Source organism: Solea solea, chromosome 4 (assembly GCF_958295425.1).
Source record: "Solea solea chromosome 4, fSolSol10.1, whole genome shotgun sequence".
NCBI classification, from domain to species: domain Eukaryota; kingdom Metazoa; phylum Chordata; class Actinopteri; order Pleuronectiformes; family Soleidae; genus Solea; species Solea solea.
Window position 1 is genome coordinate 10,959,917 of NC_081137.1, and position 22,972 is coordinate 10,982,888.

At 38.4% G+C, this 22,972-nt stretch overlaps 1 protein-coding gene across 7 annotated transcripts in view; it reads right to left on the reverse strand.

Annotated features, from left to right (window-relative positions):
• The window catches only part of LOC131458280 (RNA-binding protein Musashi homolog 2), a 313,476-nt gene that overhangs the window by 280,852 nt on the left and 9,652 nt on the right, over nt 1-22,972 (reverse strand). For all 7 annotated transcript variants that reach the window (XM_058627237.1, XM_058627235.1, XM_058627233.1 and 4 more), the window contains exon 5: nt 13,584-13,625. In XM_058627237.1, the coding sequence (XP_058483220.1) occupies nt 13,584-13,625 (42 nt within the window). The remainder of the gene's footprint in view (nt 1-13,583; nt 13,626-22,972) is intronic.

Below are 22,972 nucleotides of genomic sequence, written 5' to 3' on the forward strand. Positions count from 1 at the left end.
TTTGTTATGGCTCAACCACCAGATTCTATCTAGTTCTGCCTACTGGCAACATGCAGATTTTCTGCCACTGTGGCCATTTGGGAGCCATTAAGCAGTTCCTGCACTAAGTACAGGCATAACTGTGGCCTTTCAGTGGTTCCCATAACAGCTGGAAATCCCAGAAATTCAGCATTCAGAGAGAAATGGGCAGAAAGTAGGGACGGGCACCAAGAACCAGTATTAAGTTGGTACCAGTTCCTCAATGGTCAATACCAAGGAATACGTAAGTATATGAATGAAGGCTGTTGTGATGGTTACTTATGTTAGATTTATTTGAGATTCACTTCATGGTCCAGTGTCAACAAATTAAGCGAGTATACAACACATTTTACAAGTATTAGGTTAAAAAAAACATTGGTTTGGTTCGTGTGACCTTAATGTAAGCCTTCAGAGGCCACAATGTTGCACCACTATGATTCTACACCAGCCCAAACGGACATGAATTGGGCACTTTGAAGCAGAAACTGGCTTTTCTAGCAAAGATAAAGCAGGTCCATCCATATAAACCCCATAAATCAACAGAAAGGTTTCGTAGCAGTGTAGTAGTTCCCTGACGAGAGCTAGGGGTGAGAGGAAGAGTCCTACCATTCATCCCTATAGCTGAAAGGTGGGCGTATGATTCCTGTTGACCTTTTTTATCTTTATATCAAGACACATCTGTTGAAGTGAAACAAATCGCCCATAATTAGGGCTTACTTTAATTAAACAACAAAGCATCAGTGTTCTGAATGGTTTCAGCTAATTATGCAATATTCATCCATGGAAGTGACAACAGACACACAACTGTCACCTTCTACTTAAGATATTTGGAGGTTTAGCACACACACGCGCACACACACACACACAAATCACAGAGCTGCTACGGGTGACAAGTAAAATAACAGTGGGAGTTGTGAAATATGTAATTATACAGCATGGAATATATTTCTACTGCTGTATTTGCTGATGATTATTTCTTCCCTCTCCACTCGTGTTTGGTTATTGTTCTAGTGTTGTTCTGTTAACTCCGAGAGTGCAGTGGCAAAACCAAACATTAGACAGGTTTTTAAAATTAACCTAGATATTTACTGAAGCTAAATGTGACACCGCTACAATCATAAGACGTGGGATGATCCAAGAACTTGGCAAACATTTCTATCCAGCTATTATGTATTCTATGACACTAATTGTTTGAGGGGCACAAGGTTAGGGTTCGAGCTGACACTGGATGGGAGGCAGGGTACACACACAGGACCAGTCACCAGCCAAACAGAGGACAAACATACATGCTCACAATCACAGTCACACCTACTGTCAAATAAGACTCAAATAAACCTAACCCACTGTCTTTAGACCGACTCTGGCCAAAATGAGATTCAACCCAAGACCCATCTTGTTGTGAGGAACCAAGGCTTAACACCAGACCACTGTGCAACCCTCACAAAAGTATCTTTTCAATTAATTTAATGTAGGACTGGGCAATATATCGATTGACAAGATATGGTCTTAGATTTTGGTCATATTATGATAAGGTATCTGTGGCTCCTGCTGTTGCTTGACAGTCATCACATTTATTGTATTGAATAAATTACTGAAAAACTGTTAATATTTAAAATTAAATATTACATATTGACTAAAAAATACATTAAATCGACAAAATTATATGCGATGTGATGTTTTGTTTGTAACCTGCTGAACTTGTTTCTGTAAATGTGAGACCTGCTGTATCGTCTGAAAGAGGGATCCCTCCTCCGGCTCTTCCTAAGGTTTCCTGAGGTTTCTCCCTAAGGGTTCTTGTGGAGTTTTTCCAGGGTCTAAGGAGGGTGTCCCCTGTTGTACCAAGTGTAAAGTCCTCCGAGGCAAATTCTGTTTGTGATGTTGGGTTGTATATAATACAATTGACTTGACTTGAATTGACTCTATGACCAAGTAACCAAGAAATATTGAATATTTTTTGGGTTGGGGCCAAAACAAAAGATACAAGGGTGAAGTTTTGGAAGTTTTGTATGTTTGGATCTCTGTATATATATATGTTTTTTTGTGCTGCTTTTTCTCTTACTTCCTTCAACTCCTAAATAAGTATGTTTTCAGTAACAAGTAGCAAACTAAAATTTCAACTGGGAAAAAAAAGTGCCAAAAATCTATCAGCCATCACCATTAATCTGACAACAACAATGGCACAACTAATAACCTGACAGGCTTGTCTTGCTGAAAGAATATCATTCTTAATCCGAGAGGCTGGTGCCCCAAAAAGAGAAAAGAAAAAAAAACAGGACATGAACTGTCGCACGACGTCAAAGTGACAAAGAGCAATCTGCCCTGTGAGATTCCAATATCTTCCTCTACAATGACAACTGGATCCAATCATGGAGGAACACTTCAGTGAGCCAGTCAGCCCATCCTCCAATCTGACACACACTAAATGATCAGACTTAAGGCCTTTGCACACAAGACACAATTTGATTTTTTTTTCCTGTGCACGCATTAATATTCTTTTTTTTTTCAGACCAAGGTTGATTTTTTTCAAAGTTTTGAGACGTCTAACCACTCAAAATGAGTGACATTAAAAATATTCTAATAAGCAAACGCTCACTACAGCTGCGACTGTAAACAAAAAACGTTTGTGATGAGGCAAATAAGTTTAAGATTGTGAACCCAGCAAGCTCTCCTCTCTCCTTATAAAGACATGGCCAACACTGTTTGTGCATTTGGAGTTTGAAATATCTGTATCGGACGCCGAAACGTGGTATTGTGTCATCCTTTATAATTATTCAATTTTTTTGACTAACAAGTTTTTTTTTCCAGAAAATGCAGGAAAAGGTACAAAATGTCAGATCTGTTTCTCAAGGATCAAAATGACAAACAGAGGGCAGTGCCGAGTGCTTTGCAATGTATGATTTTATAGTGTGTGACTCCCATGTGTGAAAATGCACTCAAGAGGTTATTTTATTGTGCTTGATCTGAAATAGACAGAAACGCAAGGGAATCTTATGGCGACGGAATAAAAGAAAGTCTTCCCTTGAACATCATATAGATGGATCTAATTCCACACCATCTCGAGACGCTCTTCCAAACTTTCAGCCATTTTTAAATCTCCGTATAGGCACTTCTTCAATGTTTTCCTGACTGATTGGACGATTTACGATGTTTCTTCCATTAAGCTCCTGGTATACTTCTGCGTAGTGTTGTAGTCAAGACTACCTAAACCGAGACCAAGTTGAGACCAAGACCACAGTGTATCGAGACCAAGACAAGACCAAGACTTTGAGGGGTAAAGACTGAGACAAGACCAAGACCGAGGCAATAAAAGTTGGACGTGGTCCCGTTAGCGTTGCTTTGCAGAAATTACACGTTGCGCTGCGTTTTCTTTTGGAGGTATTTATGCACAAAAAGTCTTTGTGGTTCAGGTAACCAAATTTTATTATAGATGAGTTGGCTGACATCTTCTCACGGCCTCTTCTCCTGTCACTCACATGCACTTTTGTGGGGGGCATGTGAAAGTGGGCGGGATGGGTGACAGCCATTAACGGTGACAAAAATTTCAAATAAATGAGTCAAGTTATTGGTTGTACCCGAAGCAATACGATTTACACAAAATCACAGTAATGATATTAACAAGTGAATCCAAAAATGCACAGGCAATTTATTGATATCCCCACAGTTGTGGTCTTGACCGGTCTTGAAATAAAATCCCGAGTCCGCTTTGTCCGAGACCGAGATAAGACTGAGAAACCGTAACACAAAAACAGTGAATTTTCACACACAGGAGTTACACACTATAGAATCATACATATAATTGCACAATCCTGAGCCTCTCTTATTGAAGAGAGCACATCTCACACCTTTGTTGTGCAAATCGCAGACAGCATGTTTGGGAGCAGAAACAGCAGTGAAGGTGGACAAATCAAAACTGGACAACTAGGTGATGATGTGTCCAACCCCACTGTGGAACTCATCACCCTGATTAAGATGTTCTCTCCCTTTTAATCATTTGTAGTATGTCATTCCTTCACAAGTTCACAATAGGTCAATGTTAAAAAAAATAACATTGACAAAAACATTCCCTATCTCATTCCCTAACCAGAAATGATTTATTTTATCTTTGTCTCTTTCAAAACCATTTTTTGTTTGCTTTCCCGTTGCATGGAAAGAGACTTGAACTAGTCAGAAAACAAAGTGTACATTTAATCTGACAAAAACTGAACATACACCCTCGCGTGTCAAAGTCAGTTCATGCTGACCGGAGCCACATGGATCATCACTGACACAGTGTTACCTCTAACCAAACACTAATATTTGATTACTGTTACCTGCTACAATCAATCTTTTTTGACCTCACAGTTACTATGGTAATGCAAACAAATGGTGTTTACAGACTGGATTTTTCCAACGTATTTGAGGAAATACAATAAAACATAAGGTATTATAAATGGTTGGGTCTTTTCAAGGTTACAACAAAATAACAAAAACTAAAATTGAAAAAAAATGTGTTCACTGAAATAAAAATAAAAACTAGACTTAAAAAAATTCTAACTTACTGAAACTGAATTATGTGTTTATAAAACTAACTAAAATTGTAGGGAAAATATGATTAGTTTTCATCTTTGTAAATTTATTTTTTACATAATCCTTTTATTTTTTCTCTGCCGGGAACTTTGAAAGGTTGTATTTGAGACAGCATTTTCATTCATTCATCACAAAAATGTTTTTAATTTGTTTGTGTTTACAATGTGGAACATAAGGCTGTGCAAGTTAAACATAACATTAATTTTGTAGTTGATTGGGTTGAGTTGCTTCATTTAAGTCAATCAATAGTCTTCTATTGGGTTTATTGTTTTTTTTTTTTTAAATTTCGTTCATGTTTTTCCTCAGATTGAGCAAACAACAATCAATGTGATGTGTTTTATGAGGGTTATTTATTATCATTATTATTATTTATGTTATGTTTATGTGTCTTTAGTGTGGATATATTTTTACCTGGCACACTAACTGCATCCAAACTCAGCACTATAATGCACACTTTGCACTTCAGTCTACTTTCATGTAGACTGTTATATTTGATTAAGGGATGGTTGTTCATCTGTCCTAATAAACTTTTAAAATGGCATCTGTTGCTGGATTTGTATGACACACAATAGTTATTATGATCTTTCTGAATCTTGCACCTGGCAAATACTCATTATTACAAAAAATGCAAACTAACACTAAAACTAATAAAAACTAAAACTAAGCATTTATACAAAATACAAACTAGAAAGCACACTCTATAAACTAATTAAAACTTAACTAATTTTAAAAACAAAAAGTCAAAACTAAATAAAAGTAATGAAATCCAAAACTATTATAACCTTGGTCTTGTTTAATGGTTTAGCAGCAGTATTGGAAAAAAAAAAAACACTTTCAGAATGGTGCTGATGGTTAAGGGGTCCCTGAACATAATAATATATGTCAACAACATAAAAGAATGGCTTTTCTTATATTATTTGACAAATGTGAACTTCAAATTAGACAATAACCTATATTCACACGTTAAATACATAGTGCTTTTGAATATCACCATGTTAGCATCAAATCCTCGTTTGTGTCAGATCTGTTTTCTCCAGGTGAAAATAGACATTCAAATCAAACTTTTAAAAACAAATGTCAGTCTTGTAGATACCAATCAGTATCATATTGGGACCCAGTTTCGGTGGCCAACCCTACCTTTAAGCTATTACTTGACATTCATGGGTCAGGTGTTGCTGTTTTGCAGTGACTGAACAGAAACTCAAGGAGCTGCTGATATAACATAGTGTATTTTGAATGCTTGACAGCTGATTTGATTTTTTTAAAACCCTGCTCTGCAGTTCAAGAGTAAAAACAAACTAGACTGATGTAACAGAGCCCAGTGATGCATGTATCATGTGCTCTGACCAACCTTGCGCATTAAACTTGTTTTTCTGTGTGTATGTGAGTGTGTGTGTCCATAGAGCAGTTTGATAAGAGGTCTTGAGAGTTATAGTGGACCATGCCCTCCTCTCCTCTCTATCCTGGCTAGAAGGCTGTCCTCATTACTGTCAGTCAGCATCAGGTTTAGCAGTGACATGCTCCTGCACGGCCCTCTGTCCTCTGTGCCCTGCCAGCACTAGCCTGCCTGACTGCTGCCATTGGTAGGCAGAAGAAGTAAGAACCCCTCAGTCCCCTAGAAAACCTAATTACTCACGATTTGCAACCAAGGAGACCAGAGAGTAAAACTTGGAGGTTGGGGAAAGAAGCATCACACGTGTGTACTCTGCACTCTCAGGCAATTACTCAACAAAATAGCATGTGTACATGCTATTTCTGCAGTACAAATATAATTACACTTGCATCTACACTTCATTCACATCATTCATCTTTCCACAGAAGAATAAATACGAGAGACACAAGACACTTTTAGAAAAAAAACAAACATGCATGAATCAAACTGAGCATCGCTTTGACTAGCCGTAAACTGGGTCACTCAGTTGGTGATTGTGTCTGACCACCAAACAAACAGTCATTCATATGTCTGTGCTGTGGCCCCATTTTCATCTGGAGCAGTTCCACCGAGGCCAGTGAAAGCAGCGGAGCTGACGGGTCAGGGATTTAAACCCATCTTCAGCTTCAGCACAGGAGCCATCACCACTGAAGGGAAAACAACTCCCTTTGACATCTTTCACCTAAAGAATAGTTAACTTATGTTTGGCTGTGTTTCAGGAGAGAGAGAGAGAGAGAGAGAGAGGGAGAGAGAGAGAGAGCGAGAGAAAGGGAGAGAATTATGACAGTGAAAAATTCCCATCACCCCACTTCTGTCATCTTGGTCCACCTTGGTCTTTCCTGTTCACTATCACACTGTCTTAGTCGCAGTGAAATTTCAGTGCATTTTGTGTCCGTTATAAAATGCAGAAACAATTTACACTATATTCAGTTGTTTTTTTTAAAAAAGAACTGCATGTCCTTTTTATAGAAATCCTTTTGACATCATGGCCACTCATCAGAAGAAGACTTGTGTCCTTTCTCTGAAATGGTTTTCACAATGCAATACTGTTGCCGTTGACTGTGCTTTTCCCACAAATTGTCTCAGCTGAAGAAATGACACTGATATGGCATTCTGTTCTACATGAAGGACTTATGACCTTGAATATTCTTTCAGTCTCATGCAGCTGTGCGAATACGAGTTGGAACAGGGAAGCTGGTACTTTTAATAAACTCACAGGGACATTCAAAGGGGCTGGCAGCCACAGAGGTTTCATTTTCCCAGCAGTGAGCTGTGTCATTTAAAATGAGGATCGTTTTGAGGAGCTGAATATCAAAATACTAAATCTAGATCAAATAACTGAGCAAGGTGTAAGACTGGATTTACGAGGCCTTATAATCCTAACAGAATAAAAAAGCAAAGAGAGAAGAGAGCACAGAGAGGGAAAGGTGGAGACAGAGTGAGAGAACTTGCATGAGGTTGTTGTGAACACACACAGTTCAAAGGTACACGGGCTGAGAATGTGTGTTTGCTTCATGCAGCTTTATTATTATTATTATTATACTCCATTAAAAGGTTTTAAAGATTTGAAACCTTTAGAATGATAATACACCTGAGAGTCTGTTCTTCGGGTAAGAACATTAAGTATACACAGTCCCTGAGAGACAAGCAGGAGGAGGTGGTGGTGGTGGTGGTGGAGGTGGCAGAGGGGGAGGGACAGTGGTCAATTTGATTTGCCATTCACACAAAATGTGTGTGAGACAGCAAAATACAGACACAATGGAATAAAGAGAAAGTGACATGTTAAGATGGGGAGTTAGACAAAACAGAGGGGGGAAGGAAAGAAGGAGCACATGCTGCCAGTGACAGAGCAACAAGTGGGAAGCCACACGGTTGCAGCATCATAGGGTGGAGTTGAAATTGGGACATTTTTGACTGACAGTCCAGATGCACCTCAGGCAGTGGACTAGCTCAGTTCCTCCACAATGTCACTGATGCAAGCAGTTGAACCTCAAGGGAGATGTTTCAGGGGAGAAAATGGTCAAAACACAGATCAAAACAGAAGATTGCCTGGACATGCTGCTGCAGCTGCATCTCTGTGCAGTCCCTTCTGCATTGTAAAAGACTGCCAGAATTATCATAGCTTCGTAGGAACAACACAGAGCCTACACTGTACCCTACAAAAAGTGGACTACACCAGTTGTGAGAATTCAAAGCTCTGCAATTACACTGCCCAAAATTCTCACTAGCATGTGAGGTATCTATGCCATTATGTACATCAGATTGACACCAAGCACCATGCTGTAGATTAGGGCTGCAACGATTAGTTGAAGTTTGTGGTTTACGCATTGTCAATTTGTTTCATTAAAACACTGCATCTCAGGAACCACATTCCATTACTGCAATACACCACAGGAAGTGCTGGGGGCAGTAATCCTACTTCTTCCATCGTATATGCATACTACATTGAGATATTATGGACAAAACATGCAACTGAGCTGAACAATCACTAGGACTGTTGCGGTCTCTGCATACTCTCCACCGCAGAGTCAAACTCAGTATTACGTCACCAAAAAATAAATAAAATAAGATGTGCTCTCAAGCTTTTGCTGATTATTGTAGATCATAACTTATGAGGACTTATTTCCCTTCCCGTCAGTCATTGCAGTCAGCTCAGCAGATGGGTGAGTGCATCTCCTGTCAGATCAGCTGCTGAAACTGACACGTCATGTGTTTCGTCTCCTGTCATGTAGTCTCCCTGATTCAGCTTTGAGTGTTTTCTTACTTTAAGAGCACATGAGTTTTAAGGAACATGACTGTGACCTTTCTCTCTCTCTCACTCTCTCTTCATGTCTCTCTCTCTCTCTCTCCCTGCACCGCAGCAATAGAGCTCACTGCACAGCCAGAACAGTGTATTATAGGTCAACATATATATATATATATATATATATATATACACACATGCCCATAATAAAGAAAAACAAACAGTGACCAGAGTGGTATCAATAGCTTTACAATTTTTTGCAGTAAGTTGAAAACAATTGATACAGAGACTCACCATCCACAGCATGCAGATGAATTTCTAGAACGCTGCACATCAAACAATGGCATCACAATACCTGTTTTCATGCAGAAGTATAAATTGGCCTTTAGTAGACAAAATCCCTTTATCAGGTGCAAGGCAAGGGCTACGCCCATTGCTGGGGAGATGGCAGTCATTTACATGGCTCTAAATGTTCCTTCCTTTCATTTCCATAACAAGCTATCAGAACTCATCTCCCACTGAAGTGGCCACAGTCCCACTGGCAATTAAAATCATGCTGGGACATGCCATGGTAGTGTGTGACTCCACTGTGGGAAACAAAAGCAGCGGCAGCAGCGGTAATGACGCCAACAGTTGAGTGGTAAATCTCAAGCAATGTCGGCGGAAACAGCCACTTTGATTCCTCCAGGAAACTGAGAGCATGCCTCGTTTACATCTTTCACTGCGAGACTTCGGTCCAAAATATCAAACAAGGACAACAAGAAACCACATCATCTCCTCTCTGTCCTCTTTAACACTTTCCATACACAGCTAAAAGAGCATGTGGGTTTAAACAAAGAATAATCGGTGCAGTGTCACAAAAGAACGTGGTGTGACAGAATTAAGACCTCAAAAACACACTTGAACGATTTTAGTGCACGTTATAATCTCTTTACGAGAAACAGTTTGTCTTGATTTGAAGTGTCATTTACAGGTTCGTAATTTTGTTTTGGGCTGTGACAAGAATAGCTTTGCATGCTATCATATTCAAAATCTACATTTTCATTCCAGTTCCATTATGTGCCTTGCTACAGTGCCTCTATATTAAATAGGTGTATTTTGGGGGGGGTATAGAGCTGCAGTAGCTGACGTCACACAGTCAAGGTACCGTCCGCTGGCAGGACACGACACTTCAGCTTTGCAGTTTTTATTGTGATTAATACTTGTAGAGTACTAATATGTAGATATTAAGAATGTACTGTGGAAAACATCAAATCAAATGGTGATAATTTAGTTCATAACATCTGCTCTATCTGTTTTCTAGACTAAAGATATTGTTGCACACCTACTGCATGGAGTGACATTGAATAAAAACACTTGTGCCCTTAATGGAATAAACTGTGGGTGGTTTGTTGTGAAACCCAATGCTGAAACGCTGAAACATTTATACAGAACTCCTGGCATTTTAAAGCTACTTTTAGCTGCCTATCTAATAAAGCCTTGGCTATCTCCAGTCTGGCTGCATGGGCGAGGAGGAAGCAAGGCATAAATGAATGTGCAACAAAGCACTTTGCATCACATCATGATGTTTAATCCCTTCAGTCTCATGTGTCAATCATCCACACATGCAGACTAATCCCTGAATACTTGTGTTTTAGTCTGCATTGATACAGTCACAATGACTTGTACGCACAGCTTCTATTTCTAATAGAAAAAATGTGTTTAATCTTCAAATAAGCCTCAGTTGGGTGGCATTTATTTCTAGTGTATGTGCCAGTTTGCAATTCTTTAGCATGTTTTGTTTACACGGCATGACCTGTGGTTACAGAGGGGATGACTGTCTGTGTCTATGTGACCCTGTGATGGACTGACAACCTGTCCAGGGTGTACCCCACCTCTCGCCTTCTGTCAGCTGGGATTGGCACCAGCAACACCCTCATGTGAAGGATAAAGCGGTATAAGATGAGTGAGAGAGTGAATGAGTGACCTGTGGTTACCGGTGTCCTATTCTTTGGTGCAGTGGAGCACCAAAAAAAGACATAAAGCCGCAGTGCATAACTCTTTTCTTCTTCATGAACATAAAAAATGTAACATTATTGGCTGTGTCCTGCATCTGAAAACTCTGTCAAGCACAACTATCAGTCCTGATTGAGGGAGTGTTCCAGTCCTGTCAAACTGCTGAGTTGTTTTCAGTCATACGGCAACATGTTTGCAATTATCTCACTTTACTAGTGCAATGTTGCCTCCATCTGTCCGGATATAAATTAAAATGACTTCCTGAGTGCAACGCAGTAATGTCTCTGGGTGGCACGAGATCTAAACGCCACCATACTGAGAAACACAGAGACAGTCGTGTGGAGCTTAATCAGTTGTGTGAACTTATATGACAATGGTTTGATTGGAAGATTTGTTGATATTATAAATGACACACTTTTAAATCAAATACAAAATTTGCTAACAAAAAGCAGAGGAAATTGGAAATTGGCACATTGTGGGTGATTATTAACACACAATCATGAGAGTAACATGTCCAGTGTTTCATGCTCAAATTCTCCATTATTATTCATACCTTAAAAATTATATAACTGGTTATTCATCTATTTCACATGAGATTTATATAAAATCTTTTCAAGGCGGTGTACTTTACTATAGTCTGATGATCAGCTGTTGACAGGGTGTCTCTGACTGTCTCTTTACTGTGGGGCTGCCTGTGCTTTGGGGCCGTGTCAGCGATTGCTGCTGATACAAGTTGTTTTTCCTGTGATCCTGTCATCCTGGTGCAAACACCTTCAGTTGTTTACAGTGAAATGTCCTCTGTGTTCACCTTCACTTCCTGTCTGTTACTCTACGTGTTGTACATACTGTATAGTTTTGCTGTACTGCAGGATTCAGCAGAGGGGAGGTCATTGGCGGGGTTACTAGTGAGGTCATAGTTAGCCGTGAGAAAATGAACACTGATTGGTCTTGTTGTGATGTTGCTCCCCACGGAACCCGTGCCAATGAGGCACCTGCCAAAAAGAGATTCTTTAAACAAGAGCGAAGACTATTCAACAGCTGCATAAGCAGCCAGAAGCAGACAGACAGCGGAGGAGCGACAGGGACAAAAGAAAGCAAATGAAAAACAAAGAGGACTTATTCTAAATGGGAACCTTTAAGAGTGGGACCTCTTTTTGAAGGTCTTAAATCAATTAAATATAAAGTGCAATCCCATGCAGTGTTAATCTATCAAGCTTAATCCCATTGCTTTAAAATCCTTTATAATCCACATTCAATACAACCATTTTTCTACTCTAACAAGCTTGCCCTATAGCCATTTTATAAATCATTGGTACAAGGCCACACATTCTGTTATGGGGTCATTATTTCACTGAGTTATGAATCTTGTGAGGCATAATGACAAATATGTTTAAGACCTGAATGACACCAAAATACTGTATTTGCCTTTCTGAGTCATTGCCAAAAAAGTACAGCACTGTTTAGAAAAGATTAACAATGACAGCAGAAGGAATTTCTTGTTACTTGGAAACATCATCAATAATTTGACCTGCTTTATTGAACAGTTATGAACACAGCTCAGAACAGAACGAGTTAGAAGTGATATACTTGCCATGTTATAAAATGTGGAGAAACACTGGTAGTTTCTCAGCCGTTTGCCAATATTCTTAAGTCATGTGGCTTTGAAAGCCTGCACTGCCAATTCCTCGTCTGAAACCTGAACAACTCTTTAACAATGCCTCTCTCTGATCTGGTGGAAAGGAGAAAATCTATTATCGATTTCCACCTGGTGTAGGTGGAAAAAGCCCAGATAGCAGCGCTGAATAGCGCTACACTGCACTGTGCTATACTCTACACATTAAACACTGGGGGATGGTGTAAGAAGACATGTCAACGAAGCCCTTAACTATGCCACTGCACCGTCTGCACACATTGAATATTTAATTGTCATTAGAATAAGCTCAAGACCAGTAATCAAGAAAGAAAAAGATGATACGCATCATAAAGAGGTCACACGACAGTTCCTGTGTGATTGGAGCACAGCGTATTTTTGTAAATCAACTATTGTTTTTAATGCTAATTGTGGTGATTTCTGCATGCATGCACCACAATTCAAGATATTCCTAAATCTCTTGTGTCATTCAGTGCCATTCAGTGCCATTCAACTCCAAATGCTACAGGAAAACAATTCAGACTTATTACTCTGCCAGCAACTGTAATTAATCTCTGTCAATGAGAAGTTGTATATTATTTCTTGCCCATTTAGTCTAGTATCAGGCAATTCACACACACAAAAATGGATCACACTTGTGTGCACTTTTAAAAATATTCCAACAACCAACACAAGAAAGGAAAATCAAGACCCCACTAACATTCACTGCATATCTTTAAAGGCTGACTGCTGTTGGTGACAAACTCAAGCTAACAATTAAGCTTCATTTCATGAACTATGGCAGACCAAAACTGGAAGCCTCTGCCTCAAAGTAAATATACTGCAACTAAAACACAAATCATTTCAAAGCGTTTGTGCCATTTAAACAAAAATGGCAGGGGAAGAAATGCTTAAGTAAATATGAAAAATGATGATGTATATAAAACACAGAGGTAATGAAAAAAAAAACGTGCTGAACAGTTCCTTTAAGTATGATATGTCCAACCTTAATTGCTTTGGCAAAACAGCACTGACAAAATGAGCACAATGGAGCCAGACTCTGTATTTCTCTACAATAACAAAAACAGACAAGCACAACCTCTTTGTATCTGCTGTGCGAGAACACAAAATTAGGTAAGCTAGTGACATGAGACATAATCATTTTCTTTGAGCGGGGTTAGTGACCAATTTATTCTTACCTTAGGCTGGGCGCGACGGGGAAAGGCAACCTTAGGATCAATCTGAGAATGAGAAAAGAATAGCAAAAATGTTGTTAAAGGAGTAGCTGTGATATTTCAAGGGTGAAAAGCAATAAACAGGTGTTGAAAATGTTTCTCCAACCGAGCCCGAAAATAAAAGAGCCAGAGAGCACTCCTCGCCGAGACCGTTCATACATTTACATTTTAAATCCTTTGTGAGCAAGAAATTATACACATATTTTGAGAGCACTAAGACCTGCTAATTAGATTTATAGGAATTTGATACTTGCAGTGATAATAATTTATTTAAGCCTTTAAGATAAAAAAAAAAAAAAGCTGTATAATCAGCCTGTGGCGATTGAGACAGTCTGCTTTTAAATTAGAGAAGAATGTTCAGTCAAAACTGTTGTAATTGCATTTTAAATGCACATGAACAACTCTTTGGTGGTTATAAGGACATTATATAAGACTGAAGAATAGTTTGTTGCACATTTGGTTGAATATTTCACTGATCATAGGTAGCTTTCAGTTTTTTTGATGTGTTGTTGTATGAGATACTGACAATACACACTGACGGTGCTATGAGCATCCTCTGGGCTAGGAGCAACCTTAAGACATGGTCACTTCCTCTTAGTGAAAACATAGCTGCCAGCGGGGGACACAAGATAAAACAGATTTTAGACATTTATCTTTATCTCCTCATGAGACAGCGTTTTCTTACTGAAACTGACATTTGTAAACAGCTCACTCTCAGCTTTGGTAAGTCACAAACACACATCCGAAGTTCCCAATGGAGGCAGCAGTGACTCAGCAACTACCGTTTGCCGTGATGTAGCATTTTGAAATCTACTTACATGCAGCAGTATACAGAGCAACACAAACTTCAGTTTCCAATATTCACAAGATATCGTAATCCAAAGCAGGTGTACCTTTAATTAGGTGAGCTTATTTGCTAAGTGGCTAAAATTAGTTTTTCATTTTCTCCCTGCGATAAGTTATGTTTTCAGTCGGTGTCTCAAGCCGGTGCCTTGGGCCCACTGGGATCATGCACAGCACGGTCAATACAGACTATGGAAACTATCCCTTTAACCTCCCAGTAAACATGTTGTCATGTCATAAAGCAGAACTATGCAGGATTGTTACCCTAATTCAACAGCTTCAGAGTCATTGTGATGGTTAAATGGCTTGTTGCTGGAAGACTGAAGGCTTGCGAAGTGTCGGGGTCTCGCAAGAAACACAAATTGCTTCACGGCACTACAAACACATCTCCCAGCCAGGTACCTGCTATAAGATCAAGGCAGTGATAGCATTATTTTAGACGGTCGTCATGGCAGAGCTGGCGAAAAAACAAGTAGAGACAATTGTTGTTGGAGGAAGCGAGGAAGAGGAGACGACTGTCTGACCGAGTGAGGGGCCACATACTAGCAAACGGCTTTTTTTCTAATGGCAAGAATTGAAAAACACAGAAGCATGCAAAACAGCAGGGAACGGCTCCACGGCTTGTGTTTGCCAGCTCCGTTGAAAACAAATGCACATGGCCAGGAGTAGGGAAGGGAGGGGGAAGCGACAGTGGTGAGTTTTTACAACATCAAGGATAAAGTGATGAATGATAGATGGACGTTTACTCCAAAACTGTAGGGGGAGCTCTGTAGAGAAAAAGGCAAAAAAAGCATCCAGACTTGCAAAGTTCCACTTTAAGTGTGCTGTACTTTTTTTTGTAAAATACCATTTAATAGACAATCCAATACAAGAACCTCATTATTTAGTGCAAATTCATCCCTATTTTAAAAAAGTCAGTTATATTACTGTTGAACTACTGGCTGTCTCCTTATTAATTATAATGGTGCATCGGCTGTTCAACTCTGGTTTAATCACTGTACACCATCTTGTGTCTGTGGACTTTGGGTGCATTTGTGAGAACTTGAAGACAGGTTTTCATCCACTGGGTTCATGGTCACCCCTGTCACCAAGATCCTTTTTCTCTGATAGTTCAGTTTGGCAAGTTGACCAACTCTATGAAGAGACCTGTTGTACCAAACATCTGACTTAGGAAAAGTTCAATGTAGCATAATTGTTTTTATTCAGATCTGTGCCTCAACATAAAACCATCTCTGAGTACCACTGTGTCCAGTTAGTTCCATTTATCTGGGGTGGAATCAAATCAAAGTGTAGAAAAGAGAATTAAGAAAATGGGAGCCAAATGTCACAGCATAGGCTTTTGCAAAAACATTTTGAAGTTGGTTTTGTGTTGTCATATCAAGGTACAGACCGGTCATTTTTGAGAAGAAAGTATTTATCATTTTAGCACAAAGTTACAAACTGACTTTGCACTCAGAATTTCAGATTGCACAAATTATCTTTTAACCTTCTGCTTTTACAGCTTACACTGCACATTTTTGTTTATATTTATATTTCTCTTTTGTATGTAATTGTACTCTACCCTTTTTTTTTCTTATTTTTTGTATTTTATTTTTATTTTCCTAATATTTGGCTGCTGTTGCTTTGGTCTTGTTTTGCACCAATGACCAGAACAAATTCCTCATATTGTGCAAACTATACCTGGCTATAAACCTGATTCTGCTTCTGAATGTAATGTGGATTATATTATAAAAATGCCAGTGTCACAAAACTAGTTTGTAGTGAGGCTGGTCTGCACGGCCGTCGCTCAGCTGGTCATGGCCACAGCACAGACTTACTTTTTTTTTAGGCAGGAATGCCTGATTGAATATGACAGGGAGAAAATGAGAGTCTGAGGCCAGTGACGCCTCCAGATATTGCCAAATAACCAAGAGGATGCATCAGATCAGCCTCTTTCTCCAGCTTGTGCTTGTTATTTCATTAGTTTCATTCTCCTCATTAATTTCACTTGGATGAAGGTATATAGGGTGTCTCATCAACCTCACACTTAAAGTGAAGAGGAGCAATGTCATTCTACATTGACCTTGCTTGGATATTTATGAATTTGGAAATGAAGTGGATCAAATTGTAATATTTGGCAGAATATTGCTCATTTGTATTTAACAAAGAATCCTGTGTGTATGTTGTGCTGTGTGCGGTATTGGAATATTTGCAGTGTACCAATTCTATGTATTTGTAAAAGTCACTCCTTCAGCACTGATGGATTTTTCTTTCTTTTTTTAAGTGAAGTCTTTCTGCTGAAGAAAACAACGGAGAGAGAATGAATTAAGGAACACAAGACGAAAAGACACCATCTGCGCGGATCAATTAAGCCAATGAGACTGACTACATTTTAATGTGTTTGAAGGGAAACCATGATGTGCACTGCCATTGTCATCTTTTCTGTCAGTCTGTTATTACCATTATCTTTCTAAATCAGGTCAAAATGAGAAATGAATTCAATAACACCTGGGTATGGCAACCCTGCTTGTAATGAATTTCATTTAAAGATTTGTTTTAGCACTTAGCCCCGAGCATAACCAATTTAAACTCAATTATTTTGTGCTCCCTATTGAACAAAGACAACACGTTACGCTTTGAATACCAGCGTCCTGTTGACGATACATCTCACTTTTTAAACCTATACAGAACATATCAAGCTGCATTTTGTCTTCTATTCACATGCGAGCAATATTGTCAGTTTGAAATGTTATAATTATCACAAAGACAGTTAAAAACAAGGCGGATACTTAGAGATTGGTTAAATCCCACTCAGAGCTATGCAGCCAAATTAAGCAATGAGGACTTAGTAACCAATCCTTCTGAGAAATGCTGTAGCAGTACCTTTTTAGGTCATAACGTATGATGAATGACTCCTTTGAGAAATGAAATTCATGAGGGGGGGAGATATTGCAATTGTTTTTCTTTACTTTACATATTCGCATGCATGGGATTTCTGTGCTGAGAGTGCCTCCATACTTAAGGCCAAGTGAGTTCATTTTACACCATGTAACTGCACCACTGAAGCAGTGATTATGTTGTCTCTGTTTAACCTGATACTTCCGTCCCTGAAATATTTTTTTGTTATGCGACACATACTACACCACCAGGTTTGAGATCAGTCATCCAGACCTATTTTGCAGTTTTACAAACTTTAGTTCTAAGTCAGAAAAGACTGTCCAACAGTGAGATAAGCTGTGGACATATTCTTAAGATGTCATAGACTTAAGAGGGTGTAGATTTTGTTCAGCGAGTTTTATGCTCAGTGGCTAATGTCCATGTTTTGGGCTGGTTCCCAGCACCAGTGGTGCACAGGGGCACACACAGCACAGACAGTGCCTCACACAACCACACTTCAAAGAAAGTCTTCTCTTTGGCTTGGATTCTAGGGAGGTTAAATTAGGGGAACATTTGTACCAAGAAGCGTATAAAACACTTTTAATATTATTTAAAAACCCATTAGCAGAGTGTCGTGACTGCGCCATTGCTTTCACTTGAATTCAACAAGTTCAGGCGTATTCTCTGTGGCTTGAATTTTAGTAACAAATCACAAGCTGTTGTGGAAGCAGAGAGGTCAATTATGGCAAACATGTGCACCAAGAAGCATATTAAAAAACACTTTGGCACAAAATAATTCCCGTAACGTATTAAGTGCTATAAACTGAAGACACATAACTGCAATGTAGAACACTAGACCTCCCATCCAGCTGTAGCTGTATCGTTATCATTTAGTAGCAGTAAACGCATTTTATTATTCTGCCTTTAGGAAACTTATCACAGAAACATCACCAACAGAGCACAAGAACTAAACAGCACATAGATCAGAACGCTGACTCTGGGGTGTAGGAACAATCTGCTCTGAATTTGAATTGAAGTTTTATTGGTTACCATATGAACTGCTCAAACGAGGGAAAGTCGCGTTACCAAGTCGATAAAAGCCAGGATTTACCTTTGTTTATTGTTTTCGTACTCTGGAAGAGTGAAGGTCATTTGGACCACAGCACTCATTAAGGGTTGATTGATTGTTTTGACCGCTGTTCAACAACATCTACTAAGTAAGGATGCCCATTGTTTTTGACTTTGTCGTGAGCAGGGTTTGTACACATTGCAACGCCCTTACATCGATCATAGTGTTTTGCACCTGAATGGTCCAATGTTGCCTAAGGCCGGAACAAGAGGTCGAAATATTACATTGTGATTAAAGGTACAGTAGGCAGAACGTTTTGGTGTCCTTTCAGCATACTGTAATCAAGTGATCTGAGAGAGAACATCATATCTGAGCTTTTTCTGCCTCAAAACTAAATCTGTAGTGTCACAGAAGGCTTTAATCAATCACTGGGCAGTTTAGGGAGAGAGTGGGTGATTCTATTAGCTGTTCCATCACACCTACTCTGCATACAGGAGCATTCTGGTAGCACCAACTTCCTACAAAAAAAATCAGTGACCTACTTTCAGAGGATAGAGAAATTAGGTGCATTTACATGCATGTTATAAGTCCAATTTTGGTCGTAATAAGACAAAAATATTTTTTTTCTTAATCATCGGTACGTTGAAGATTTTAATGGAAATATTGATTCAATTTATTTTTGCAAGGAAACAATTAAATTTTTTTTAACCCTTAATCAATTAATAGCCAACATTAAACAGATGCGCATGCACAGAGCAAGTCGCATATTTTAACCTGTGTGCAGTAATAACGGATTGGAACAATCAGCAAAGAGGATCTGAATATTTTGTTGAATTTGTATACATTAATTTAAATAAATTGAAATTCACAAAAACACAATTTATAATGAGCTTTCGAATGACTAATTTTACAAGCGAGCGCAGTAGCGCACACCCATGGCGCGTATCTCTGTCAGATCAACCAACTAGAAAACAAAATATTTTTTGTTGATTTTCGACAACTGTAACACCACCACAATAAATTATAAATTGTTTCTTAGTGATTATAAATGATTTCTTAGCCGTTCAAACACTGATAAAGCAATTAAAGAAGTAACTTATTCTGATTCTTTATGCATTTATTCAACTTCGACTTCAACTGAATGACATTACCATGTTCCCAATCGTTGGACTTGTTACTCAACATACAATTTGATAAACTTTGTAGTCTTAAGTGACTTCTGTCAAACTACACAGTGTGACCACACTTCCTATGTCCACCCTTTCAAATTAAAGCTATGCATGGTTCAGCAATATAGGTTAGTTTCTGGTTTCAGGTTTTTTTTCTGTTTATTTTTCCACAATGAGTTAACAACCAATGGAATCTTGCCGACTAATGATTATTCAAGAGGGCAGCCCTGTGTCCTACAGATGAAATTTACCCATCAGCTGTTTGTCCTGCATTCCTGCCTACTGCAGCTTTAAGACAAGCTCTATAATTGATGGCACAATGTATATATAGTAAAATAAATTATCTTGATAAAGGTCTCAAATTAACCGTAACAAGAATGAGAATGAATTAAGTAATTTAATGTCTACGCAAACAAGGTATTTCAGGACATTGCCTTGGGCTTGTGGGAAATTCCACGTCACTTTATTTTTGTGAGAAAGAAAAGAAAAAAATATTGTTGTTAGGGGTGAGATCACAGTATAATCATTATTACCACCATGTGTTATCTACAACTGTAGGATGTATGAGGTCCTGTTTTCCATTGATTACATTAATTTAGCCATGTAATGGTAGCAGAGCCTGTTGAGCGCATTTGTCTGGGAGGCTAATGTAATGTCATCATCAAAAGGCCATGCAATTATGGCATGGGTGTCATTCGCAATATGGGTGTCTGGTAAATCTTACGTTTATGCAGTTTATGAGGGCCATATGAGCATTAATAGTGATATGTGCAGGTGGAGTATCTCACAGTACATCACTTTTTATGTGTATGTTCACCCTATAGCATCCTTTATTACCATAACGAGTGATTTTTTCAAATGAAAATGTGATATATATTTTTTTAAAACCACTTGCGCCTTCTATGCGACCATGAGGCAATGCGACCTCACACAGAACAAAAGTGCATTTCCTCCAGACATCATACAACCTGATATGTCAGCGTAATAAATGAGAACAGGCCAAGAGGAATCCCAGCAACCCCTACCCCGCGATCTTTTATCTTTCCCATCCTTTTACTGCAGGGTCTCAGAGGGCTGCTTCTGCATACGGCTGTGGGAGATCAGGGCAGGGAAATGGCATATATCTTAAGTTCACATCTTATATTAACACAGCTCCAGGGTAAACTCCCTTAAAACATATCTAAAATATAGCAAGATGATGTGGTGTTTAAGCTAAAAGGAGATATAAGGAGATATAAGCCTTGTCAAAGCATGTTGTCTCTTCCAATTTGTGTGTGTATGTAACATATGTTTCAATCTATGCCATAATCTATGTTTTATTTTGAAAGACTATTCTCTTGTTGCATGTCCGTTTACTTCCTTTTATCATTCCGCACCCACCAACTTGATAATGTACCCCACCTTCATTACATTCACCTGTGTTCCATTAGCCACACCTGCAGTATTTAGTCTTGCCTCATCAGTCAGTCTCTGCCAGTTTGTCTATGTAGTCACCAGATAGCAATTCAGCATTATTTCCATTTTTGTCTCCTGTGTATGAGCCTTGTTGTTTTCTTTGACTCTGCCTCTGGCCTTGTGATTATTGTACCTTTGCCTGCTTCTACTTTCTACATCCTGCAGTGTCCTAATTTTGAGTCCACTTCCCGCTCCACTTGTTACAGGTCAACAGGTAGACCCGTGTGATACTACGAATTAGACCAGAAATTACAAAAAACTAGGGCTGGGCAATATATTCACCATTATACCTATATGGTGACATGAGACAAGATATCATGTCATATCTGTGATGACTTGATAATCATCATATTTATTATATACATTTGTGAAATACATAATAAATATGATCAATTAAATATTATAGTTATTGATTAAAAATTAAAAATACATGGAATCAAGTAAACTATATTTCAAAAGTCACTTTATAACATCTCTTTAGTAATAATTATAACTTACTATAACTTTTCACAAGTCCAGAGAACCAACCTGTGTGTAGTTTTATATCCCTAACATCTCACATATCAGGATATAGACTAAAATTATCCAGAGATTATTTATGAGCTGTATCGCCCAGCCTTTTGTGAACTATTGATTTGATTTGTATTGTGATCAAATGATATAAAAATTATGTGGTGATTTTTTTTCCCCCAAATCAATAATCAATCATTTTTACCAATGTCACACTCAACTACTTTTTTTTTTGTTCTTAAAAATTTGCACCACCATTATGAGTATTATCCAGATTCACTGACAAACAACAGCTTATGTTCTGTGAGACCAAACAAAAAACATAGGTACAGCATGAGCTAATAATGCTTTGAAATTATAATTAACTGCAGGAGACAAAGCACCTGCGAGTCGGGATTTTAGCTCACTGACTTAACTCTACTTGCAAATCCTTTCTGATGAACAAGCTTTAGATTTGTCCAGAACAGCTGTTCGTTCAAGTCTTTTCTCCTCCTTTTCTTGTGTCATTTCCTGTCTCACCTCCAACATCAAAACTGTGTGCATGAGGCTGACCTCGGGGTCATTCAATAAAGACTGAAATTCCACCAGCTACACGTACAATAAGTTTATCTTACATAAAACATACTGTCGCTGTATGTGAGTAGTACAAGTCTTTAGAAATCAGCCGATGGCGGATATGATGCATGCTTTTGATTATTTTGAGCCGATTTGTCCTCCATCTGCTACAATATAACACTGATAATAACAAATATTACTTCAGGGTCCGTCTCTTTGTGTCTGCACATATGTATATTTTATATAAAAAGAATAGATATTAAATACCTGAAAGAGGTCGTCAAAAAAACAAAACTTTGTCAAATAAACAAATGTGTGTATACTTAAATAATGATAAGCACGGGTATTCACTAATTTAATTATTAGCCTTCTTATACAAGTCGATCAGTTACTATGTGAGAGTATTCATAAAATATTAAAAACATACAAAACAATGTTTTGTTTTGTTTTTTGCATTGCATTTACAAAATCCAATTCTTCTTCTTAAAAATAAGAAATATACCCGGGTCTTTGAATGCATCTTAATCACATCATTTATTTTCAATCATAACTGCTTTATGTTAAACAATAACAATGCTTTCCTGGACTCAATCAACCATGCTTTTAAAGCTCTGAGCTGTTGCTTCTTAAATGCAATATCATGTTCCATTATTTCCCCTGTTCATAAACGGTCTGCCTTGAAACATCTTCAGGAACAGATGCTACGAGTTGCATATTTCTAAACTGAACAAAAGCATCATGAAAAATGGTAAATATGTTCTGAATTACCAGCATGTGTGTTTTGAAGCCCCCGGCTGTTCTTCCCCATATGTCTCATTCACATTCATCCTCGTCTTCCTAGTGTTTTCATAACCGGACCAAAAGCGGAGCAAATGATTTAGAAAAAAATAAATAAA